The 27,955-nt window shown below is 31.1% G+C and overlaps 1 protein-coding gene across 1 annotated transcript in view; it reads right to left on the bottom strand.

Annotated features, from left to right (window-relative positions):
• Positions 1–27,955, bottom strand: part of LOC129222668 (serine/threonine-protein kinase NLK-like) — a 49,605-nt gene that overhangs the window by 12,121 nt on the left and 9,529 nt on the right. Inside the window, 6 exon segments of the mRNA XM_054857203.1 lie at positions 522–720; positions 7,505–7,693; positions 9,380–9,589; positions 13,598–13,683; positions 23,186–23,292; positions 27,732–27,787. Coding sequence (XP_054713178.1) covers positions 522–720; positions 7,505–7,693; positions 9,380–9,589; positions 13,598–13,683; positions 23,186–23,292; positions 27,732–27,787 — 847 coding nt within the window.

The following is a 27,955-nucleotide window of genomic DNA, read 5'->3' as shown; positions in this document are numbered from 1 at the left end:
TAATTTTGTTTTCATTGGGAATATTGCTTCCTCGTCAAGCATGGAGAGGGATCAGAAAAAAAAAGAAAAATATAGAAGAAAGTTTCGTGATGGCCACAACATACTAGTTTACTGATGCTTGGATTTTAAACAAACTGATCAAGGTTAAAAGAGAGGAAAGAACTGTTTTACCAGTGAAAGATCTAATCGTAAGGCATGAAATTTTGTAAAGTGGCAGCTTTTTTGACATAGAATTTTGTGAAGGGGCCACAAAGTGGACCTAATTTGTGCCCAAATCAACCCTTGTAATCTCTGACTGATAACAAAAGATTCATGTACACTCCTAATAAAAAATAATAACAATAAATACCGGAAGCATCAATTCTTCTTAAATTTAAAGCATGAACATATAAATTAGATAACAAAAGACATTAATAAATATTCAGCAAATTTAAAAGTTTTAAATATTTTCAGCTGAATGATCTTTTTTTTTTTTTTCAATGTTATTTTGGAATGTACTAAAAAGGAACAAGACACATTACCTTTTACTTGATGCACTGAAGTCAAATCTTTTTCAAAACAATCATCAAACACATGAGGGGAGACAGGTTCAAAATCTGCAACATACTGGCGACCAGCAGGTGTGGTCTGGCAGCAACGGCACATACAGGAATGATATCGAAGTCTCCCTTCATCCATATAAGGATGTGTTAAAGCATCAGAGCATGAAATTCGCTTATCCTACAAAATAAAAATAAAAAAAGGTTAGAAAAACACACTCGATATAGAATTTCAGTCATTAAGAGGAGAAGACATACTTTAAAACTTTAGACAAAAAAAGTTTGATCTCTTGCAATCTCATAAATTCTATTACCAGGAAAATTATTTTAAAATATAGCAATAAATTAGAATATTTTTCTGTAACAGAAGCTGTCATAATATTACCAGCAATTTTGGCAAGGAAATAATCACTGAGGCAGTTTTTATGGAGATAAACAGCTAAAAATTGCATCAAAACATTAAAAATAAACTAGTTTCCATTTTACTTTTCTTTTCAAATTTATATACTTTCAACCTTCATAAAAAGATTATCAATTCTGATGATGGAACAGGATGAGAGACTTGGTTTTAGAGGAAGCTCATAAAAGGGGGAAAAGAGAGCAAAAAAAACTATAAATTTTAATATATAAAACTCTTTTTTTAAAAAAGCATCATTTTTGCAAATGCATATATAATAATAACTTTTGAGTACTGTCCTTTGAAAACTGAGCGAATGTATCTATGTATGTATCTATCTATCTATGTATCCGAGCATGGCCCCACTGAATACTTAACGGCCGTGGCAATCGCTGAAACTCATGGCAACAAAGAGGGCGCCACTGGCTACCCCTGTTTTTGTTTCCACTTGGCGTGATTGTGAGTGTTGCCGCTTTGGCATCTGTGAATACGTGATTTCTCGACTTATTATCGGGCGTACGTCATTTGACGAAAATTTTTAATTTCAAAAGAAGGAATGAAGAGAAAAAGTGCTGAATAAACATTGTATTACAAAGGTGAAGAGCATTTCTTATTGTTATTTTAATATCATATCAAAAATTACGTGTAATAAAAAATTTTAACTAAACACAGAAAACATATGATTTTTTTAAATACTAATGCGTAATTCTTAATATATATTTTCAAACTTTTTTTTTTTTTTTTTGAAAGCTTTGCAAATAATTTTCAAATTTTTCATTGAAAATCCCCTGGGATTTCCTTTTTGGATACAACAGTTCTAAGATTGATGATATATGACAGGCAGCCCTCATTTCTAATTTTACATGCTCATTTACATGCGAATTTTTTCTGCTCAATAAATTACATCGAAAAAAAACACGCTCCGCAATCTGTAAATACATTCATTTTTCAAAACTTGAGAGGGTCATTCATTGCCCCTTTTGACCCTGATGGGGATTAGAGGGGGGGGAGGTATAGGAATTTACGTTAACACTTGCCATTCTTTTCGCTCGTAATGTAGTGTATATTTTACAACGAACAGAATCTAATTAAAAACGTACGAACAGGCCCAACATTTAAAAATTCGCGAGGGGGGGGGGCAAAGGTTTTGTGTAGGGGAAAAAACAACAAAATACGAGCAAAATGCCTAATTTTAGTATGTTTGTAAATTTAGGGGTGTCATAATTGCCTCCTCCCCACCGTGATATCCCCACTTGACAGGCCTGGTTAGGAATATTCTTTTTCAAATGAAGAAGAACAATAGAAAAGTTAAAAATATGATGGCAATTTAAGAAAATGAACCATTAACATAATTTTAAAAACATTTAAAATCAGAGTGTGACTAATACATGGTTCTACGACGGGTCTGTGGTTCTCGCACCAATATTGTACGGACACCAAAATAATGTCATTTATCTATTTCCCCTTCCATTTTTAGCACATCTCATGTTATAATAACTTTAGTGTAGATTTTAGTAGTATATTAGTGCACAATACGCATAGAGATGCACAAACACTTAGTGCACAAGAGCTATTTCGAAAAAGTGCAGATTTTTTTTCCTACAAAAGGAAATTCTTAGCATAATCAAAAAATAAATAAAAATAACATGGAGCTAGAAAAAACTTTCATTTTCCCGTAGCTTAGTTTTTAATTAATTTTTTTAAATGTCCGATTTTGAAAATAAGGCGTGGTCTTTATGACGTCACAAATGATGTACTTTGGCGCATCTGTCTACCGCGTTTCTACGTTATGATGATCAAGAAGCGAATTACATATTGCACTCTACGCTTACTATCAATCATATAGTTGCCAACACTTGTGAGTAAAGAAATTAATTGAATATTGTGCTCTGTGAGTGGCATCAGTGAATGGCAGTTTATCATTTGTGATGTCATCGGCAGAAGCGTAAACAATGAAAGCGCACCGATTAATGCATTTTTTTTTAAATATTAAACTTAGTCAAGTTATTTTAAAAAATGATCAGATCCTATGATTTTAAAAATGTTCTTTCAAAAAAAAAAAAAAAAAACCCTTAAAATTTCGGAAACGACCCTGTTGCTTCACACGTTTTGAGCATTAAAAAATGTATATATATACACCCAATCCTCTTTTTATGCGGTGAATAGGAACCGCATAAAAAAATCGTGTAAAAAAAAATGCTTGAAACTTCACCAGTAGCTTTAAAAAGTTTTCGCAACTGAGTTAAAAAATATTTTTTTATGCGGTGGATAGGGAGTGCATAAAAAAAGTCTCATGCAGAAAATAACCAAAATATTATATTTAAACGAAATCAAAATAAACCAAGCGATGATAATTTTGCCGACTCCCGAAAAATTTCACGAATTAAGAAATTTTTGGAAAGTCACAGTGACTTCCCATCGGATGCCCCTGTCGACCCTTGATGATACTACCAAGCACTCGTTTGATAAATAATTTTCGCTCGTTTTATAAATAATTTTTATAAACTACACAAAAAAAAATCCGCACAAAAACAGGTTTGGGTGTACACACACACATCGGAAGGCGCACAGACCAGAGAGCGTTCACTTTAGCTCAGGTGCTATCCCCACCCCCAGGCTCCCACCTTACCTATAGCATTCCAGGTGCTATTACTTCAATGTATTTTTCAATTGTTATAAAGTGTTCACGCAGTAAATAATTTTTATGATAAAGGTCAGATTCGGCCATAAAATATTTATCTTTCTTACGGCCTCGTATTACCTATTCTAAAAAATCAACAGTCATATTATGACGGGTGCAAATTTCTTGGTCATTTCCATTTCATTCCATTTGTAGAAACAAGAAACCCAACGAGTAGGATCCTATCGCAATTCATGATCGTGAATAACTTAATTAGAACTCAAGCAGCCAAAATTCAAATTATTATTATTTTTTAAAATTTATTTTTAACATTTAACAAATACATGCAGTAGGGGAAGAAACTCCTCAAATATCTACACATGAATATTTGAAACTAATTTAAAAAAAAAAAATGGGGAACAGATTATTTTACAAAATATCAACACTGTTGATATTTTGTAAAATCCTAGCAGGGGAGAGTTCCATATAAAATTTATTTTGTCTTTGCAAAAGCAAAACAATGATATGATTTTTTTTTACTTGCCATTTCTATGATAATTTTAAACATACATTCGATTTGCGATAGCTCGAATGTAAAAAGACCGACGGAAAACTTCGACTTATCGAAAGTTTTACTTAACGATAGTTTTGGTTTTTGATGTTTTAATATTAAAAACCATCGAATACTTTAATTAATATGTACATATAACAGACAAAATTACAGAACTTAAGTTTTTTAGCACAATATGCACAGTTTAATCAAATGTATTGATAGAAAAAAATCAAAAGCATGCTGGAACCGCTTGAATAGAGCTGATTCTACTTCAGGAAATGTGCACATCTTCATTCGTTTCAAATTCGGATTGCAAGTGAAGGTGAAATAATTATTCTCCCATAGTCACTTCTTTTTTTTTCTTTTTCTCTTTTTTCGTTCTTTCGAAATAATTTCGAGTAATCTTGGAAAAAACTTCGAGTTGAAAGAAGTTAACTTCGAGTTATTCAGAATAATTAGAATGGAATTAAAGACTAAGTTGTCAAGACTTGATAAAAATTTCGAGTTATAGTAATATTCGATTTATCGGACTTCGAAGTATCGCAAATTTACTGTACTTTTAAGAAAATTAAAATATTTAGCGATGTAAAATCCTGTAAACATTGAATTCGTCATAAAAAACTATTTTCTACACTTTAAGCATGAATGAGAAAGGAGCTTTGAACTAGAAACTTTGCAGGAAATTTGATCGCCAAGTTTGGCGAAAATTAGGATATGAATTTTCTGTTGGAAAAATAAAATACACACAGTAGACCGTCAAGTATCCGCAGGAATCTAAGGTCTGCTTACAAATTTTTGTAATCTTGTTCTAATAGTATAGCATTAGGAGCAGCTCTAAATATCGAGCAATTTCTTAAAATAAAAAGAAGTGGGGGGGGGGTAATTTTCCGTGATAGGTACGTAGCGGAGCATTTTTTAATCTGGCGATTAGTTTCAATTTTATTTATTGTCGGGGACTATTTCAAGTTACATATGAAGTATTTATTTGGCGATACCATAAACTATTTTGTCTTTTTCAAAGACTTGTAAGCGAAGCGATAAGCCCTAGAAACAAGATCTAAAAGTCCATTAAAATAAAAAATAATCCTCTGAATAATTATGTTTCTCCATAAAGCGTTCGATTCGAATTGGTTTTTACGGTATATTTCTGAGCATCTTGCGAAATATTGATGTTTGTTACATGTTCCATTTATTAATTAAAATAAACAAGCTTTGAAACTTGTCGTTGATTGGTGGATGCAACCGTGGCTTGTGGCGCCTCCTTGCGGTCAGAATGGGCAAATATGAAGTTTTGAAGTTTTTCCATCTAGTGTGGCCATGTTCAAGTGCAGAAATAGTTGCCCCGGTTTAACACAAGAAAGTCAAAAATTGTCAAGGCCTGGTAAGCGCCAGCGCATTCAGTGGGGCCATGATCCGAGTTACTTCTCCCGAACGCCACTAAACTGACCATCGAACCAGGTATTGATGGATTTGTAATTTTCCGGTCTATATGTGCAACTAATTAACATAATCCTCTGATAATAATTAGTGGAGATATCAATTAAAAACTATTAATTATGATACTTAGATTTTGACATAAAATCCATATTTTTCGAGGGCTTTCTTCCATTCAAATTATTATTCAATGCCTCAGCTCAACTTTCTGTAACAATGCTTTTATTAAAATTTATACCACAAAAAAAATCATTGAGACGAAAGATCAATGCTGGCTTTTATTTTAAGGCTTTTCCTGTAATCTGAGGATTTAAATTGTTCACTTCTTGGTTATTTTCCCGCAATCTGCTGCAAAATTTTACTGATTTTTTCGTTTGTTCAAGTCTGAGTGTTGAACACGCGTCACTTGTCATAACTTATTTTCAAGGTCTAGTTGAGTCCTGGCTTACGCGAGGGATGCGTTCCAAGACTCCTCGCGTAACTCGGAATTTCGCGTTGTGGAGAAATATATGTACAGGAGTGTCCCTTGTATAACACGGTTAATTTGTTCCATGTAGTATCAAAGCCGTGTTATACAAGACTTTAAAAATAACATTTTTACTTATTTTTAATGCTAATTATACATGTGCATGAGAAAAATCGTGTTATATTAAAACCGTGTTATACGAGACTTAGAAATAATATAAATTAAGGGATGTGTACCGTGTTATATCAAAACCAAGTTTCATAAAAACAAGGCAAAAACTTATTAGAATTATCAACCATTAACACAATGTATTAAACAAAAATGAAATTCCATCTTTTATAAATATAACATTTGAATTATATCAAAACCTTGAAGTACTAAATTCAAGTTTCGTGCCGTGTAATATCAAAACCATGTTACAATAATCTTAAATTTGGAACTGTGTAATATTGCAACCGTGTTGTAGAAGTACTGCGTTATACGAGAGACCCACGTATACAATTTTTTTTAGAAGCATACCAAATTCTTTTAGACAATTATAAACACCCCTCCAACTGCTTCAAAGCATTCATCAACAATACACGAAAGTTTCTTAAATAAAGAACTGAATTTTTACAGTATTTAAAAACTAAAAACCATTTTACTCAACATGAATAAAACATGAAATAAATTTGTTCAATGTTCAAGTGTATTGAGAGTCTTAGTTTTCTTTTTTCTTTTTTAATCAGAAACTTTCTTTTTCTTCCCATCTTCACAAATTTTAAATGAAGGTACCCACTAAAGTGCCATTATATTTCAGCAACTTTAATATTTAAAATGAAAGAAATAAATAAATGAAAGATGCTGAGGGGTTATTTGATGCATTAACAATGCGGTGCGTAGACTAGTTTGGTGTGGGAATTTTCGCTGTCAGTGATACTTAAAGGGATTTTATAACATTCACAAAATCAGTATTTAGTAGCCAATGCCGATACTTCTTACCAAAAAAATTCGTGTTGTGGACAAAAAATTTGCGTTGGCTCAAAAATTCTTTATTAATGAAAAATTCGCATTTTAGCCATTTCGCATAAGTCGAATTGCGTTGTAGCGGGAGTCAACTGCAGACCGTGCAAAGCCGGGCGACACAGCTAGTATACAATAATAGTCCTTCAATCATCAAAAATATTAGCATTTACTCTGAAATGGAACCAAAAACCCATCTTTCCACAAATAACATAAAATTTTAGAATTTAAAAAGTTTATAGAATGAATTTGCTTTATCAATATTATTTCAGGTTTTCTTTGTTGAGATAGAAAATGTAAGAGCATGAATTACTTCTTTTACTCAAAGGAAAAGTAAACAGCAAACCTGAGATAAATAAAAGTAAAGGAATAGAAAAATTTAGAGTACATCAAAAATTGAGAAATTTTATGCTCAAATTAATGATATGAACTTCATAGTTTAAAACACAAGTAACTAAAGAATTTTAAAATTACACTAATGTTCTCTACATACAGGATTAAAAACAAGCATCTGACACAGTAGATGCACAGCTTCATGCGTTGCTTGAGTTGATAGAGTGTATAGTGCAGCCAAGGAAGGTAATTTATGAGGTCGCCGCAATATGTGAGACCTTGCTCCATCACAAGCAGTCTTAGTGTCTTCTGGTAATGGGGTACCGAGTAAATCTGTTATTAGCTCCAGCTATAATGCATGGGAATACAGGAAAAAAATCCCTTAGGTAAATTAATTCAGCATAAAGAAAAACAATTTCATGAATTAATATATAAGGTTGAATCAGATTATATCAATGAAATTCAAGAGATCAATAAAAATATATACTGCAAACATCTTTTTCCTTATATTACATTTATAAAAATTAGCAATATGATATTTTCAGTAATTTTTACAAAATAATAATAATAATAATAATAAGTAAATTTATGAACAATTTTTAAGCTATCTTTATTGTAATCGATAATATCATAAAGTCTGCACTGTAATACTAGTGTTGCCTACGTGCTGCTTTTAAAATTTTCAACATAGCCACCATTTTTGGTAAATAAAACTCCAAGTGCAAATTGCCACTAAATGATGTGAAAAAACAGTAGTCCAAGCTAATTTGTGAGTACTAATCTGAATTACAAGCTTTACAAAAAAAAAAAAAAAAAAAATGCAAATGAAATTACTAGTGCTTTTGTGTAACCAATATCAATGGTTATTATTGGAATTTTTCACAAGTTTTAACAGAAACGAATAACAATAATATGCAACAAATCCAGGAACATTTCGAATGCTAACTGAGTATAAGATTAGAGCACAAGAATTCAAGCACCATGTTTATAAATTGAAATTCAAAATTGAGAAAAATTGATTCACAAAATATAGGGTCTTTTGTTTTTGTGTTAAAGTTTTGAAAAATACAACTCATGGTACATAAACATAGAAGACAGGATATTATGACAATTGCTTAAGTTTAATGTAAGTGCAAAATACTTCTTGATAGAGGGATGAATAGTTAAAGATAGAGGCTATAACAAAGCACCATCAATCTCAGAACAAACTTCAAAACTAATTGACACTAAGACTCAATTTTATCTTACAATATAATGCACTGTTTGCATTATAGACAGGGGATATTCCAGGCATTTTTGCAAGAGCTTCTCTCGTGAAAAATAAATAGTTTTAGAAAACATTTATTGATTTTTCAAAACTTAAGTTGAAACAAAAAGTTAGTGCTACAGATAAAGACCCCAAAAGACAACGTTCCAAAATTCTGCAGTTTTTGAGCCTTTTTTTTTTTTTTTTTAAATCAAAATAACACCAAATTTTTTTGATAAAAAATGCCATAACAGGAAACATAATTTTATTTTCCGTCATAATCAACTACATTTCTAGCAGTTGGTGGAAAAAGTTTGGAGAAAACCTGGAATGTTTTACTGTAAGGAGTATGTATATCTTAAATCATTACTAGGATTGTAGATTGTACAATCTTGAGGGAGTTTAATTAAACCAGTAACAGCAGATGCTTTGAAAGGAAAATGTCAGTTGGAAGAGGAAAATACTAAAAAAAGAAATTACACTCAAGCTAGATAAGTGAATGCATTTTTTCCCTCACATCACACATCAATTCACTTCCCTCTCCTAGCTTTTCAAGTCATGAAAATCCCAAGATTAAGACCAACAAATCACTTACATGCAGGTTTTTTTTTTTCGTTCAATTTAGTATAAAAATATGTCACAAAAAGGGCACAAATAAAAGTAAGTACATTGCACAGTAATGTTACAAGAGACAAACTGAAAGAACAGACAATAGGAACTAACTAATAACACTATTTCTGTTTCATACTCATAATTCATTTCAGCAGAAATAATTCAAACATAACATACTTGCTGTATAGGGGTCTGGGCTTGAAACAAAATACGGCGTCCAAGAAGTTCAGCAAAGATACATCCAACAGACCATATATCAACCGAGGAAGAATAATGTGAGGCACCCATCAGTAATTCAGGAGCCCTGTAGTATTGAGTAACAACTTCCTGCGTCATATGTTTATTCTCATCAGGTTCTTGCACTCTAGCAAGCCCAAAGTCACAAATCTATATTAAAATAATTTAGCAAATGAAATATGTGAAACACGTAGAATTTTAGTACAAAGTTTTTGAAATTAAACATCCAACTCATGCAGATTGTTGCATGGGTCAATGAAATTTATAATTAGGTAACAAAGACTCCAAATCATAAAGCTCAAAACTCGCGGTCGCCAGTCGCCAAATGTGACCAATTTTCAAATTTTGGCGACCATTATTTTCACTTCAGTCGCCAATGTGGCAACCATTCGCCAATGCAACCTTCCCTGACCTATAATCTTGAAACATGACTTTTCCCTAAATTCTTTTGTCCACTAAAATTTCGGCTAACGGATCGCCAGGGATGGGGGGGGGGGAGTATCGTCCTCTTTCTGATGTCTTTACGTCCAGCATTAAGAATTATTTTACCACAAAATGCAAATCATTTAATGTATTTTAAATATGATTATACTTATATGCAATTTTGCTATGTGTTCTCGTTCTGAATAGAAACAAAAATCGCAATCACGACGGCAAATTCGTTACAAAACTTGCTACTTCCAAAACTCTTCTTTCTTTACACGCAATCCTAAAAATAGACAAATTTCATGCACCAATTTAGCAAATTATGCTTTTTTGATCTTAAATTCATTTTTCAACTTTATTTCTCCTTAACAAATGGCTATTTCTTCGTTTTGCGGTATTTTTGAACTACGCGTTTTCAAAATGGGGTCGCATAAAAAATGAAAAGAATTAATCTTGTGCACTTGGTTTTACATATGAATAAACAAAAATGGTGCGTTTGAGTCAAAATGCATCCAGACAAGGTTAAAACGATATCGCTAAAAAAAATTTTTTTTTTTGCAAGATTTTTGATTTTTTGTTTGAGTTATATTGTTTGTTTTTCCTTTTAAAAATATAAAACCTACTGGAGGAGAGGACATATTCGTTTATTTACTTCATTTGTCCTAAAAAAATTGTTATTTTGAAGTTTCCCAGTAAATTTTCAAAATGGCGCCACATTGTACATCGTCCATTTTCACCAGTTAGAAGAGGAAAATGTATGTTCCAAAATAAATAAAGAGATTTACAATCGTATTTATAAAACACATAAATAAAAAAAAAATGGCACCCTTGCGTCTAGAGAAGGTGGAAAGAATACTGCTGAAATCCTTTCTTTCCTTTGAAGGATCTTTAATTTCATTTTTTTTTTTCATTTTGTTTTACATTGTTTGCTTTTCTTTTATTTATTCATTTTTTGACACTCAGGCTTTGATTTTTATAAAATTTTGCATGCATTTGAAAAAGCAAAAATATATTTTTGTAGAATAGCAAATGGTTTAGGTTTTACATTCTGTTCAAGTTTTTTTTGGTATTTTGTTGTTTTCTTTATCAAGGAACGAACTCGTCTTTTGGTTGAAAGCTGTGATGTTTCTAGAAGTTTTAAAAGCTGAATAATAATAATAATAATCTTTATTTATTTATTTTTTTGTCGTGATGTGTTTTTTTTAAAGATGAATTAATGCAGATTATGGTTTGCAAAAGATATGTTAAATAATATCTGGGCAGGGGTGCCCGTTCCCCCCCAAAATTTTCCCTCATTCATTAAGAATTGTTCTCTGTGGTTCTTTGCAGAGCATTAAAGCATCCATAATCACTTACGTCATTTCCATGATAGAATCTTCCTTCACTCCCAAATCAGAAAGACCATTTCTATTGTTTGGGAATGGATCCAAATTTTCAATGTGAACGTTTTTGGTTGCGTGTCACCGATTTCGGTATCCTCGTTGGATTTCTTCTCCTTTGTCACTCCTAAATACTCTTCTTCCAGTTCTGAACTGTGTGAGTTTAATAAATTTACTTCTGGAAAGAGCTCTGGAACCAATAACATAAAATGTCTCCAGTGACCCAAGCTCAATTATTAGAGCGCCAAAATGCAGTTTATTATGTGTAATCTCGCAGGGTTTGCTGATATATATCACGATATATATTTTTAAAATATCATGATATTTTGATATTTTCAATATTTATTTCTTCAACTACGGTATTTTCAATATAAAAAATACATTAATCATAGTAATATTGTTCATTTATTATTAAAAATAACTAAAATGTTATGTACTATATTTTAATGATGTATTAATATATCAATAATATATAACAAAGTAATATAATATTCCTTTCTTACTTGTGTTTTATATTCATAAAATTATTAGTGATGTAAACAATTTGAATTCATGTTAAAAGTGCTTAATTAAATATTAAGTATTGCGCAGAAAAAAAGTAAATGTCTTATGACTGTGCACCGACAAATGAATAATATTTATTTCTGATGAATCATATAACTGTAAAAGTAGCTAACAGAAGAAAAATGAGCAAAACAACTATTGCTAAGTTAACTCTAATTAAAATTAGTAGAAATGTAAAATGAAATATTAGATTTAAACAATGAAAGAAACCTTATTTTTAAGTTTACATATTGTAATTATAATATAAGAGAAAAAAGGTGACTTGAGGATGCATTTACTATTTCGGAGACTTTGGTTAATGCTAATTGAAAATATCGGATATATATCAAAATATCCGATATATATCAAAATATGGAATATTTTCAAACCCTGGTAATCTGCAATATTTAGGAGTTTGGATTTTCAAAGAGGGGAAAATTTTATTTGTTTGAATTGCTGCATGCGCATAAAACCGACACTCATCCGTGTAAAATAAAGGTGTCAAATCGTAAACTGCCTATAATTGAAACCACCTAAAATAAACATGCCTAAAACGAGGGTTTACTGTATATCAAAGAATGGGATGTACAGGGTGGTTATAAAATAACGTGAGGTGTTCAGATCCCTGTAGCAAGTGAAGTATTGGACGAAACACTGCCAAATTTCATGGGCATACGCAGTAGACCGATTCTGAGGTAGGATCTCGATTTATGAAATAAAGAAAAATAGTACCAAAAATCGCCACTAGGGGATATTTTAACGTAGAAAATGTATATTACTGTGAATATTGAAAGATTAAACGCTAACTGACGAAATATGCATCAATTTTGTTCACAAAATAAAATTTTTACTAATAAATGAGGTTCAATAAGACCAATATCCATTTTCCAGGTACTGCATTCGATGCACAATATTTTCCACACATCGGGGGTGAAGGATTACTTTCTTTGACCTGTAACATTATTCGAGTTTTCAAAATTGAGATATCAGGAGCATGTCGTAAATACACAACACCATAAAGAAATCCCCATGGCGAAACGACACAAGGTTAAAGATTGGGCTACCACGGTGGCCATACCGTAGGTAAATGCATGACTAATAAAACTGCTATCAAAGAATTTTTGCAACCACACACTCAGTACAGGGTTTAAGCTAAGTTCAAAAGCGCTGTCGCAAAAAAGCTAAAATTGAAAACAATGTTTGAGCAATATGCTAAAATGGCAAAGGTTAAAGAATAATTTCTTGTTGCTTTTATTGAACCTTATTTGTAAGCAACAAACATTTGAAGAAAAAATTTGATGTGTACTGCATTTTTTGGCATTTATTTCTTCAGTATATGCAAGCAAAACACTTTTGCAGCACCATAATTTCCCCTGGTGGTGACTCTTGGTTCTATTTTTTTAGTTGTAGAAATCGAAATCCCATAGTCTGCTAAGTACGCTCATGAAATTTGGCAATGTTTCATCCAATACTTCACTTGCTAGAGGGCTCTAAACACCTCAAGTTATTTTAAAACCCCGCTGCATATCAAAATATCAGATATTTTTGAAATTTTCAAAAATATCATAATATTTTTGAATCCTGAGTGAATGATATCCTTATAAAATACTTCTTACTATTGTACCAAAAATTGGGAGTAGATTGTTTAATTAAACACGCTTGCATTTTGATTGCTTTATTTCTCAAATTCTGCTGATAAAATGTACAAGTTCCTAAAGAGTTTTAGCAAACGTAGATTTTGACACTTTTTCAATACAGAATATCAAACATTCAATAGTTATTAAAAGAATTAATTAAAAAAAATATTTGCCTTTAAGACACAATTGCTGTTAACAAGAAGATTTCCAGGTTTTATATCTCGATGCAAAATGTTTGCAGAATGCAAGTATTTCAAACCTATGAATGTAAACAATGAAAAAAAGTTAAACACTTATTAAAACATTGAAGCTGAAAATGAAAAACTGTATATTATTTGAAAATAAAAATACTTCATACGAGCATGGGAATTACATATAATCAAGGTAGCCAACCTTGGAGAAATAGTTTGAGGAGCATCTGTGGTGATTTTGAGAAGCATTTTGAAGTTTTGCGGAGCAGCTCGGTATTTTGCATAAGTTCAATAAAAAAAATTTTAAACCACTTATCTAAAATTGTTTTTGAGCTTTGATTATCATTTTAAGCATGAGCATAAAAATTAGAAAAACAGCTTTAAACACTTTGTCATGCTGGAAAACGCACGGCCGGGGAATGCGGAGCAAAACAATTTTTTGAGGAGCTGCAGAGTTTCGATTTTTGTGGAGCAACTCTGCAAAATGCAGAGCAGTTGTCAACCCTGTATAAGGCAGTGGGGTCATTCCATATCAAATCAACCAATAAAAAATAAATTTTGAAGGTCAATGTTTTGGATTGTTATGATTTTTTGTCTGTTTATTATACTTACCTCCAGGATGAAAAAACTGAAGTTACAAATTTTTTCAACAATTCTTTGCAAAGTTATGCATTTTTTAAATTTTGGAGGAATCCGAAATTTTGCATTGATTAAAATCTTAAGAGGGCTATTATTAGAGTACTATTTAACTTAGAAGTCGACAATTGGTGCTGTTTTGTTCAGTCTTTTATGAGGTTTTCAAAAATATGTAACAAAGCTCACTTACAAAAAAAAAAATTTATAATTTTTTTAATAAAAAAGTTTTTTTTAATTTGTAAAAATTCAAAATTGAAATTTTTAATTTTCTTAAAAAAATATATGTTACTTAGCCTTTTGTTAGCAACATTTATTCAAAATTTCAAGATGGCATTCTTTTGGTATCATGCAGAAAAAAAGTTTTTCCTCTTTCAACAGTGTTTTAATGTGTCATTCCATGTCAAATCAACCAATAAAAAATAATTTTTTTAGAATGCAATGATTTTTTTATCTGTGTATGATACACACCTCCATGATGAAATCTGAAGTTTCTAATTTTTTCAACAATTCTCTCCAAAGTTATAAATTTTTTAAACCCTGGAAGCATCATAAATTTTGCATCGTTTAGTAATCTTTAAAAGGCTATTATCAAAGAACTAATTGACTTAAAAGGTTAAAACTTGTGCTGTTTTGTTCAGTATTTTAGGAGGTTTTAAGAAATATATAACAAAACCTAGCTACAAAAAAATTCATTAATTTTAAAAAAAATATTTTGTAAAAAATCAAGATTTTTAATTTCCTTGGGAAAAAAAACAGGGTACTTAGTCTTCTTTAAGCAACATAAATTCAAAATTTCATGATGGCATTTTTTTGGTATCATGGAGAAAAAAAATTTCTCTTTCAAACAGTAGCTTTAATTTTATTTAAAAAAACATTTGTTCTAATGAAAAGTAGTTAAAGTTTAAACCGGTACTATTGCGTAGAAAAACAAGTACTTGGCAGTATTGCAAGCATATTAACAAGTTCAAACAATTTTTTCGGTGAAAAATAATTCGGTGAAATTTATTATTGAATAAAAAATCTAAATTTTATTTAAATTTGAAAACTCCAATTTAAAAGTTACTGAAGCTTTTTCAGCCATATTTTAAAAGCAAATTTAAGTTTTATTTATATATATAATTTAATTGCTACAATATATAAAATTTAATATTTTTTTAAGCCCATTAAGAAGCAGTTTGAGATATGTGTAACTCACTTTGCTACACTATAGAACTCAATTTGTAAGTCCTAGTATAGATATACTTTCTTCTTATGTAAGATTTCAGTTGCTTTTGCCATCTCCTCTTTCGAGACTTGGCATGTTCTGCTTGTAGCAGTGACAGGATGTAATTAGCACAGAACAAAATTTTTAGGAATGGTCAAAATGTCTGCTTTCCTTGGATAAATGAGTGATGATGATGGTTCGCTAGGATGAAGGAAAGAAACCTGGATTTCTTCTTCTACCTGATCTTTTGAAATTACCTATCCTATCCACCATTTGCTGTCATAGGCACAAGCAATATAGCTCACAATTTCTTCAAATTGTACATCACCATTATGAGGGCTCATGAACTCGGGATCCTCTGTACTAGAGCCTGGTTTCGGATCTTTGTTGAACTCACTCATAATATCATCAGTTTCAGGAACTGAAGAATGTTTTTGCTCACTTAATTCTATGCGACAAGCAGTACAAATTTTCATTCCTTCTTCAATGCCATATGTTAGTGTTGTCATCCACAAGCTTGCAGTTCTTAGATCTTTTTTCACCCAATGTCCTTTGTTTTTAAATGGATTGCAGCAAAATATGCTCCATTGTTTATCCATTTTCAACTGAAAGTTGGCTCTTAGCAACAAAAATATGCATAAATTTAACATTAAAATAACAATAAAACTTGGGGAAAAATTTCTCAAAGAAAGCAAGCAGTAAAATTTAGAATGTGCCCTGTCCAAGAACATACAAAGTACTGAAGATTTCAATGCCTCTGTAGTGGGAGAAAGCAGACGGGTTTCATATTACACCAGGAGAAAGCCTAAGGGTTCGTTACAGCAGGCAGTTGATGCGTGGGAGTGGCTACTTAGGGGATGAGTAGCACGGATGTAGGTGCTGAAGCATGACTCATGATGGTCAAACCCTTCTACTGCATCAACCCATGAACATAGGATTGAAAAAATTTTGATTGGAGACTTTTGCTTTACTGAATTATTTCAACACTTTCGATTATGGACCATTTGCCATCGATAAGTAGACTAATATATTTTCAGTTAATAAATTTTAATTCTTGGCTATTTAAAAAAACCTGTATATATATATTTCTGTATAAATAAACATCTATATATATATATATATATATATATATATATATATATATATATATATATATATATATATATATATATATATATAAAGGAATCAAGACAAGAGTGCCAATAAACCCTCCTCAAATACTGTACAGCCATCCCCCCCCCCACAGGGATGAAACTTCTTTACAGAAAAAAATGCCCCTTAAACATCCCCTTAAAAATTTTAATTGCACAGTCTTTGCCATCCCTCCACCCCCTTTGGATGATCCAGCTGATCAAGCAGTATGAATTGTTAAATGAATAAAGATGTTGAAAGAGGAAATTTTTTTTTTCTTATGAAACCACAATAATGCCATCATGAAATTTTGCATAAATGTTGCTAAAGTAAGACTTAATAATGTAAATTTTTTTCAAAAAAATTTAAAATTTCGATTTTGAGTTTAAATTAAAAAATTTTTTTCTTCAAAAAAACATTAAAAAAAAGAAAAAGGTAGAACTAGGTCATGTCATATATTTTATAAAACCTTATTAAATACAGAACAAAACAATACCAACTCTTTGAGTCAAATAGTTTTTTAATTACGGCCGTTTAAAGAAAACGTGTCAGGAAAAATTTTCAACTTCGTCAAAACTTTGTATATTTTCTCTGTTGTGGTAATACTCCATTGGAACAAAAAATGAGCAAAATCTAAAGACATGACGTTTTGACCATTGGTTGATTTCATATGGAATTACCCAGTGAGAAGCAAAGGGATGTAAGTGGACATCTTCAAGTCTTGAGTAAAATGCGTTTAAAGATAAGATCCTAGGTAGACTATCATTGAAAACATTTTCTAACTCATGCTGTATAACAGCACCTATCTCTTACCACAAGACAGAGGAAAAGTTCACCGACCATTGCCTCATATGAGGCAGTGAGAACAAAGGGATCTAAGTGAGAAAATTAAAAATTTGGAGATAACCAGTACAAATGGTAGATGAACCTCTCCTCTGCTTTGGGGCAAGAAATAGTGCTTGTAGCCCTAGTAGGCGTTGCTGTACAGCATGATTTAGAATAGAGTTGACTCGCACTACAAGGCGATTTGACTTACGTGAAATGGCTATAACGCGAAGTTTTCACGAGTAACGAATTTTAGAGTTAACGCAAATTGCTCACCGAGGACACGAAAAGACGGACAAGAATCGCAGTGCGTAAGTATCAGTTTTATTATTGGCTACTAAAATATTGGTTTGGTGAATTGACTCTCATCCTTATCTACACCGTACTACAAGTTCTTACACCATACTAGTCTGAAAATATTGCTTTCCAAGTGTATACAAATTACTACTTATGCATTTTTCGTTTATTTATTTTTTTCATCCTTTAAGTGAAAGTTGATGAAATATAATGGCACCTAAGCGAGCTGTTTCATCTAAAGTTTGTGAAGATGGGGAGGAAAAAAAAGAGAAAGTTTTTTTGACAGTTAAGGAAAAGCTCTATAGACTCTTGATTAGGGGTGCGATATTGATGTCGATGTTTTGGAAATGCAGGGCTCCCAACACATTTTAGCCATAGAAAAGGGTAAAAGAGGACCACTTTGAATCAAAAAGGGGACCAAAGAGGACCAGTTAGGATTAAAAAGAGGACCTTGGGAGGACCATTCATAGTTAAACCCAGGGTAGCACCAAACGGCAAATTAGCTGCCTGGCAATAAATATGTGAAGATAATTCGTTAATTAACCAAATAATGATTTTTAATGATAAATCCTTATCACCTTCTGTACATCTGAACTTCTTATCCATTGAAATATATTATTCACACAAACATTTGGATGGGGGGGTGGGAGTGACAAGCAAGCATGTGACTGACCATCTTACAGAATAACTTTAATTGTAAAATAAATTTTCTACTACTTAACAGGTAAAAACTGGCTAGTTAAAAATAAATACCCAAGTGACCGATCAATCAGTGCATACCTAATAAAGACCTTTTAGATACAGTTATTACAGTAAACACCTTAGTACATAGTAGTTTACAAAATTTTTCACATAACCAGTTTAAAGAGAATTCATTTTGATATAAGGTACCACAAGACAAGAAGATATAGTTTGGAGGCCAGGAGGTCCCCCTCCCCCTCCACAGCCCTTGGTTTTTACACATATTTCCAACCAAAATATGGTAAGTTTATATACATATGAGAGATTATGACTAAACACCAAAGCAGAAGGTAATTTCTGGCTACGCTACTAACTGACTAAGCTCAAAAATATTAGAGGTTTGCAAATCATTTATTAGTATGCTAAGTATCCAAACCATTTCTTCATATGTATGTATTATTTTTTCGGGCAACAAAAAAATATTGTAACTGTCTTCAAGTACATATAAAAATAAGTGAGAAAGAAATTTTTTTTATTAAAGTCACCATACCCAAAAATATACAAATGCTGCTTAAGTGATAAATACACTGAATGTAAATTTGAGCCTGCTTTTACTGGATAACTTAATGTAATGAATAAATGTGTAAGTTTAGATTCATGGAGATATATTTTCAAATTGAAAATACTCATTATGAGTACTTAAAAAAATAAGGATACAAAGTTTTTTAGTTTTTAAAAATAAAATTAAATAAAAAAATTTGAGGTAGCACATGTCAAAACAGGTTCCAATTTTAAAAAATATTAAAATAATTAAAAGATGCAAAAGGATTGAAATCTTGCACAAGAGAATCAAATTTTCGCGAAGTATGTTCACTGTTGGCATAATTTCCAAAAAAAAAAAAAAAAAAGAATATTCTCTAAAACTAAACATGACTGAAATTGAACATAAAATATGCTAGTCTAGGATAGCATATGTGATAATAACATTCGATTGCGCAAAATATCAAAATATGTACAAGATGCAAAACGATTGAAATCTCAAAGACAAGAAGCAATTCCTCGCGAAGTTCGAGTAAGTGCAATGGTTCCAAAAATAAGAAAGTTTATTATGTATTAAAATTAAACAAAAAATAAGCTATTCTATGATGGCGTATGTCAAAATAACTTCCGATTGCCAAAAATATCATAACATTAACAAGAGCAAAAAGATCGCGAAGTGCGAGTAAGTTCAATGTTGCCATGGTTTCGAAAAAAAAGTGGTTTATTACCTATTAAAATTAAACAAAAAATAAGGTGGCGTATGCCAAAATAACTCCCGATTGCCAAAAATATCAAAATATTAACAAGATGCAAAAAGATTGAAATCTCAAACACGACAAGCAATTTTCCGCCAAGTGCGAGTAAGTTCAATGTTGCCATGGTTTTGAAAAAAAAAGTAGTCTCTTATCTATTAAAATTAAACAAAAAATAAGCTAATCTATGGTGGAGTGTGTCAAAATAACTTCTGATTGACAAAAATATCAAATTATTTACAAGATGCAAAAAGATTGAAATCTCAAACACGACAAGCACTTTCGCGAAGTGCGAGAAAGTTCAATGTTGCTACGGCACCAAAAATATAAAAATTAATTGTCTATTAAAATTAACCAAAAAATAAGCTAATCTAAGGAGGTGTTATGTCAAAATAACTTCCGATTGCCAAAAATATCATAACATTAACAAGATGCAAAAAGATCGCGAAGTGCGAGTAAGTTCAATGTTGCCATGGTTTCGAAAAAAAAGTAGTATCTTATCTATTAAAATTAAACAAAAAATAAGCTAATCTATGGTGGAGTGTGTCAAAATAACTTCTGATTGCCAAAAATATCAAAATATTTACAAGATGCAAAGAGATTGAAATCTCAAAACCCAGCAAGCAATTTTCGGCGAAGTCCAAGAAAGTTTGATGTTATCATGGTTCCGAAAAAAAAGTTTATTATCTATTGTAATTTAACATAAAATAAGCTAATATAAGTTAATGAATGTTAAAGTAACTTCTGATTGTCAAAAACATCAAAATATTAACAAGATGCAAAAAGATTGAACTCGCAAACACAGGAAGTAATTTTTCGCGATGCTACATATCGAACACAAGTTCAGAAAACTGCACTGATGAAACATTCTTGATTTTTTTCAAGTGCGTACGAACCCGTGAAACATATCCGTAGCAAAATGCTTTGATTTCACGTCATAACTCTTCCCCCAAACTTCTCCATTTGCTAGATTTCCATGTTACAGCGGTGGGAGGAGGAGTAATGACGTCAATCTGAAGCAAAAGATGGCTGTGAGCGAAATAATACCAGAAAGTCAAGTTCAATAGAAAAGCGGCGCCGCGGCAGCGTATTCAGGCTTAATATAAGTCAGCACACAGTATCTTTTAATGTAATGAAAATTTTTAAAATCTGATTTTCTAGTAAAAACAATACAAAAGCGGACTAAACGGACCAAAATGTTAAAAAGCAGTCTAAAGCGGACTTTACCCTAAAAAACGGACTTTGGCGGGAAAAGCGGACCATTTGGGAGCCCTGGGAAATGGCACCTAAGCTAGCTGTTTCATCTAAAGTTTGTGAAGATGGGGAGGAAAAAAAGAGAAAGTTTTTTTGACAGTTAAGGAAAAGTTCTATAGACTCTTGATTAGGGGTGCAACATCAATGTCGATGTTTTGGAATATTGATGTTTTGGGTTGGATGTTGATGCTTTTGTATTTTAACTGAAAATTATAATAAAATTTCTCACAGAGAAGCAACATCAATTGAAAAACATCAATGTTTCAAAACATCGACCTTCAAAATGAAAAAAAAAAGGAGAAATGATGGTATCTATAAATTGACTTAAAAACATGAACTCTCAGAAACATCGACATCACCTAAACAGGAAAAGTGCAGGAGCTGAGATTTGTTAGCTACCATGCAAAATAAGCTCATTGGGGTTGCTTAAAGCCCTGAATCGTTACTTAAGTAGCGACACAACCGCCATCTTGGGGCTAAACGATGCTTTCTTTTAAACCTGCTATGGTGAAGTAACGTATTTTGCTTCTTGATTGTGGTTTCTTATGTGTATCTATAATTATTCACAGTGAAGAAGCACCACAATTAAGAACCAAAACATGTTACTTCCCCATAGCAGACATAGAAAAAAACATCGTTTAGCACTAAGATGGTGGACGTGTCGTACTTAAGCTACGATCTAGACCTCAAGGGTTGCCAACTCCGCAAAAAGTTTTTTTGCTCCGCATTTCCCGGCCGAGCGTTTTTAAACATGGCAGTGTTCAAAGCTGTTTCTTATTTTTTTGCTAGTGCTTAAAATGATTATAACAGTTCAAAAACAATTTTAGACAAGTGGTTCTTGTATTTTTAATTGAATTTTATGCAAAATACAGAGTTGTTCTTTAAAATTTTGAAATAATTTTTAAAATCACTGCAGATGCTCCTCAAATTGTTTCTTCAAGATTTGGCTCAGACACATAATGAATCCTCATTGCTAGGAAAATAACATCAACGGAGGAATAAATGAATACATTCAAAATAAACATAGGTTTTTTTTTTTTCAATGTACCTATTATAAGCATAAACGGCTACAGGAAGATTTCCTCAGATCTTGTTTATTTTTTTTTCTGTTGTCATTCAAAATTTGGTGTTGTATGTAATTGGTTAGAGAATATACACAGACTTACTAAGAAATTTCTGAAAAAATAGCTATAATTTAACGAATTGATGCTATGCCAAAAAGAATTCACTGATCCATTAAGAAGCATTTGTTGGAGATTATCATACATGTAAGTTTGTAATGTAGTATATTCAAAAATGTATGCTATATATTGATAAAAAGGTCGATGTTTTCAAACATCGATGTTTTTTGGTCGATGTATCAATACCATCGATGTTTTAATTTCAAACATCAATGTTTTGAAACATCGATGTTTTTCTATCGATGTCGCACCTCTACTCTTGATGTGCTTAAAACTAAAAAAAATGCGTCCAAGGTAGCTCAACAATTAAGTATGAGTGAATCTTCTATATATGCAATTAAAAGTCAACAAAAGAAATTTCGTAAAAGTTTGCAGAGTCTAAGCAAAATGCAAACATAATGAAAATGGAAACTACTCTTGTATTGTGAACTAAAGAGACCAGGAAGAAGCGTGCTACCATAGATGGAAACGTTATAAAAGAAATATTGAAGCAACTGTATCTAGAAATATGTCAAGTTGCATAAATCATTATCATCTTCATTTTTAAAGTTAAAAATAATATTACTGACTATTACGGTAGAGAACTTATTACAATGCATTTATTATTAGTACATACTGTATATACCGTGCTACATAATTTCATGGCTCTCTCTCCCATTCATCATTGATTTGTGTATTGCAACAGTATTTTATGCTGAATAAAACAACTTTTTTTAAACATACTTAAAATGCAGTTTTTTATGTAAAAAAACGGTATTGTATAGCTAAGTAATGATTTAAAGGAGTTTAAGATGGCGTTTACAAGTGTTTTAAATGATCGAGTATGTTTATAAAAATTCGTACACATACCTTTTTATTCGGTAAATAAATTACTATTTCAACTAAGTAAAAAAAAAACATAATTTATTAAAGTACAAAGCAAAAATTGTTAATATAACGATCATCATATTTAGAAATGATTAAGAGGTTAAATTCAATTAATAGAGAGAAAAAATTAAGATTACAGAAACTAGAATCTAATGTTATTATTTTAGTTTTATATTTTGCAACAAGAGAAAAAAGAAATTACCTCTTAAAATTTGGTACAGAAACACTTTAACATGGTCAGCTGTCAAAGGTTGGGGGGAGACAATAATTTTATGAAGATCTGTTTGCATTAATTCAGTGATAACATAACTAATGCAAGTTAAGGATTGCTATAACTTTCAAAACTAGTATTATGTGGCCATTACAAAACATCTCATTGATGCATACAAAGAATTGAACTGGCGCTCTTTTAACACTGGTAAATTATTACAAAGGATTTTTTTTTAATTACACGCATATGACTCGATACAGAATAGGATTCTACATACAACGCACTAATAAATGGAAAATTGTAATTTTTATAATTGGGCTAAATTGGCGTTGAGGTGCAGATGTAATCGCTAAATACAAAATTCTGCTACTCGCAAAAGTGAGAAGGTTTCGATAATTGGAAAATTGATGATCTTCATTCATTGCTGTATCAATTTTTGGTACCACTCAGTTCTTGTGCAAGGATCGTTTTTCCTTTGCATACGTACACAGGTTGCTTTATTCTGTGAAAAGTTACAGCATGAAAATAGACAGGAACAATGGGTAGTGTCAAACAATGGTTGGAAGTTCAGAATAAAATCAGATTATTTAACTGTTAAAGTAAGACAGGGGTCTGTCCAGGATTTTTCACAGGGTCCGTTTTTTGTGAAAAATCAAATAATTTTGTGAAAAATCAAATAATTTTGTGAAAAATGAATTAATTTTGTTAAAAATCAAAAAATTTTGCAAAAAAAAAATTTGTTAAAACGAAATTTTAGATTTTAGAGATTTCACAAAATGCATCAATTAAACTTAAAGTTGAGTGTTTTCCTCTTCTAAGTCGAGAAAATCATTCTGGATTTTTTTCTGATATTTGGCGCGGGGGGGGGGGGGGGGCATCGCTCTTTCAAGTTTCAATATTTATCTACCATTCTACATTATGTTAAATTATACTAGATATATTTCTGTACAGTACTTAAAATAATTGTAACAAAAATATAAATAAATAAAATAAAATTCAGAATAGGGTTCAGCATTCAACTTTTTGACCCAAGACACTCTTAAAAAGCACAGAATTTCGTTTAAAACTTATAAATTCCGTGATTTTAACAAAAATAAAAAGATATTTCAATTGTTTACCTCGTAACAAAGCATAATAATCATCAAAAATTCGAAAAATCGAATTCCCATAGCGGATGCAAAGAGATCGCAATTCTCAAAGTGAAGGCATCAAAAGTATAAAAAGGGTTTGTAAAAGAAATATTTTTGATAAAATTATTTTAAAATTGCATTTTAGAGTCCTATGATAAACATATCATTAATATCTGTGGACACAGTTGACCCAAAAAATAAAATAAAATAAACCATCTATTCAGCATTTTAATTTTTGACTCATAACAGAAAATGGAATTTTGCTTTAAAAACTTGAAATGAGAGTTCTAACAGAAATTAAGAGACTTCTCATTTATTTGAATCCTAATAAAGCGAAGTTAGCTTGGAAAAAGAACAAAATATGATTCTCATATCGCATGTTAAAAGATTGCATTTTTCAAAATGTAGACATCTAAAGAAAAAAAAACGGTAATTAAAAGAGTTTATTTAAAGTTAATCATCCTTGTTAGCATCGAAAAATCAAAACCCATATAATTTTCTCCCAAAATAACAATTAAACATCTTACCCACACCATAAAAACGAAAATATTGACAAGCTGGCAAAATGATGAGAATATTTTCTAATCAAGTCATTATAAAGGTTCAACGCCAGACACTAAGTGGTGATAATTTTGAAGTTGGTAACCCTATCTGAAGCGATCATATTTTTTCCTCACCCTTACTATCCCTTTGCAGTTCTAAGTTCATTTCGCAGATATATATTATTATTGTTTATTAAATCATGAGCGGAGAAAAGTGCTTACCAATGCCTTTTCAGAAAAGTTTACAACAACATTGCTGCTAATTAGCTGTGATAAAACAAACAACCATTATATTTATTTGGCAGTAGCAATTATTTATCACTTGCAGGAGCATCCCAAGAGTGCCGATTTTTTTATTTTTTTTTTCAAAATTAGCCGATTTTGTATAAGCTGATCCCTCTAATTTGACTTAAAAAAAGGTTCCAAAAATTATCGGTTTATACACAGAAATATGCGATATTTTGCTTTCAGATTTGCTCTTTCAATAAACAATTTGTGACAGATCCGATCTTGTTTATCAGAATTTTGTGAAGGGTCCGTTTTGTTTGATCGGGATTTTGTGAAAGGTCCGTTTTGTTTGATCGGGATTTTGTGAAAGGTCCGTTAACGGACCCAAATATCCTCTGGCCAGACCCCTGTAAGAGTACAAATGAAAATCAATTTAAAATTCTGATGGGCGGTTCTTGAAAAAATGTCCCATGCATAATGCTAAGTTTATTTTTTCCAGCTAACCAAAGCCTTCAAAAAACAATGCTGCTTGGGAATAACACATGTGTTAATATACTATCAAAGCATAAAGTTAATCCCATATTCAAGCTATAGTTACTTGAATAAAATAAAAAACTTAGCGTTACGCATGGGAAATTTTTTTGAGAATCGCCCTGATAATGAAAACATTTGATAATTTAAACTTTGGCATGCTCAAAAACAAATAAGCAATACTTATAGAAAATGTAAATGATATTCATATGCTTACACGTTTTGAGGTAATTAAAAACATCATCAAAAGTAAAATTTTGAAAGAAAATTAATATAATGTGAAACACTTGGCAAGTTTTAAAACCTTTTCGCTAAACTAGTTAAACATTACCAAAAACAATGGCATGCATAATGGAGAAAACGTTCAATTGCTCTACCCCCAATGAAGAATCAGTGCCAAAAATTAATGAGCACCAATTCACATGGGATATGTATGTGAACGAAATTTTGTTCGATATGCAGAGTTCATACTCGATCTGGATGAAAAAATTCCATGACTTTTCCAAGACTTTTTCATGACTTCATAAAAATTTTCATGACCTTGTTACATGAAGACAATAGTACTATTTAATATCAAACTTGCAAATTTTTGGAAATGCGCACTAGCAGAACTTCTACTTGAATGCCACTACCTCATCGAATCACTTACTTGTGATTGAAAAAATATCAGCATACACCTAAAAAACCACCCAAGTTGGTGCTACATGCAATATTTTTGGATGTGATAACCAGACTGTCTGATATATTGCATGTAAACTATTCTTATTCGTCTTCATACAAATTTAAATAAAATAAAAATGCAGTGAATAGAATATAATGATGCTTAAAAGCATTTTTTTTTAATAAAGAGGCAAGATGATAATAACTGTGACAAAGGTTGAATGAGTAATTAAAGTTTCAATAAATTTGCTTCAAAAGTTGCCCTTTAATGTCAATAGTGCATTTATCATCCTCATAACTTGACAGTATTTTGATTCTTTAAAGCAAAGCCACATTCTTTAGTTAATTCATGTTTCTAGTTTCTACACCAGATAATAAAAAAAAAAAAAAAAAAAAATCAGTAGGTAGTGAATAAATCTTCTGATTTAAATGTACTTGTTTACTTATTTGCACATTTTCAGATACATACATTAGTTTAAATTAATAGGTTCAGAAATTCTAGAAAATAGTATTTGATTCCTGACTATTGAAAGTAGCTTTGAATTGCATGGATTAGTTTTACGTGCCGAATGTTGGGCAGAATATTAGAATTCCCCTATTTCAGTATTCTATCATCTGACTAGAGATCTTCATTTTCTAAAACCTTCAACAAATAAAGATAAACTTTGATAAATTTAATTATAAAGATTTTATGAGTGATGGAAATGAACTCTGATGCAATGGAATTGAGTTTTTTTGGGTGGGCGAAATCAAGAACGTGCAAGTTCGTTACTACAGAATATAAAAAGCATTGAAAATAATGGTAAATTCAAAATGAGTGATGTCGAAGCACTAAAATAACATTGCAAAAAAAATTTAAAAAAATAATAATAATAAAATAAAAGACGAGCGGCTACAACAGAAGTGGATGCAATGAGATTTTAAAATTCAGATTTGTTTTCAGGATAGTTCAGTTTTCACAATTTTTATGTGCAATACTGTTAAATCACTCAAGATTTCAAATACTCTTTTAGCTATTGTTTCTTTAACTTTTCTCAGGACATTTTTCCATGACCTAAAATAAATTTCCATGACTTTGTATGAAAATTTCAATTTTCCATGACTTTTCCAGGTCTGAAATTTTTTTTTTTTTTTTTTTCCCATGACTTTCCAGGATTTCCATGACCCGTACGAACCCTGGATATCATGTAGGCAGTAGTTTTTGCTCTAGAGCAACCACAAAAAAAAAAAAAAAAAAAACGGTCATATACCTGCAGTCACATAGACATTATCCAAAAATGGCAACTAAAACGTAGAAATACGTCAGGATTCAAAACTCAAAAATTTTCACAAAACCTATACTTTTTTCTTATAAAAGAAAGTAAAAATGGGAAACACACACACAATTTCAAGAGAAGTTATGCCACTTAATGCCAAACATAATAAGACAAACAAAAAAAAGGATACATTTCTTGGAAAAAATCTATGTTATGAGGCTGCAAAATATCTAATGCAGATAGAACCTAGAAGAAAACACAGAATTTATTGTTTACAATAGATTTTCTTTACAATATTTTATATGAAAGCATATTAATCAAAATATCTTCACAATTTAAAAACCGATTATTTCAGAAAGGGTATAAGTGATTTTTTTTTTTTTTCAAAATTGAGTTAGCTGTGGTTTTCTATAT

The sequence above is a fragment of the Uloborus diversus genome, chromosome 1 (assembly GCF_026930045.1).
Source record: "Uloborus diversus isolate 005 chromosome 1, Udiv.v.3.1, whole genome shotgun sequence".
Classification (NCBI taxonomy): domain Eukaryota; kingdom Metazoa; phylum Arthropoda; class Arachnida; order Araneae; family Uloboridae; genus Uloborus; species Uloborus diversus.
Note: the sequence above shows the minus strand (reverse complement) of the source record. Positions and strands in the feature narration are given on the sequence as shown.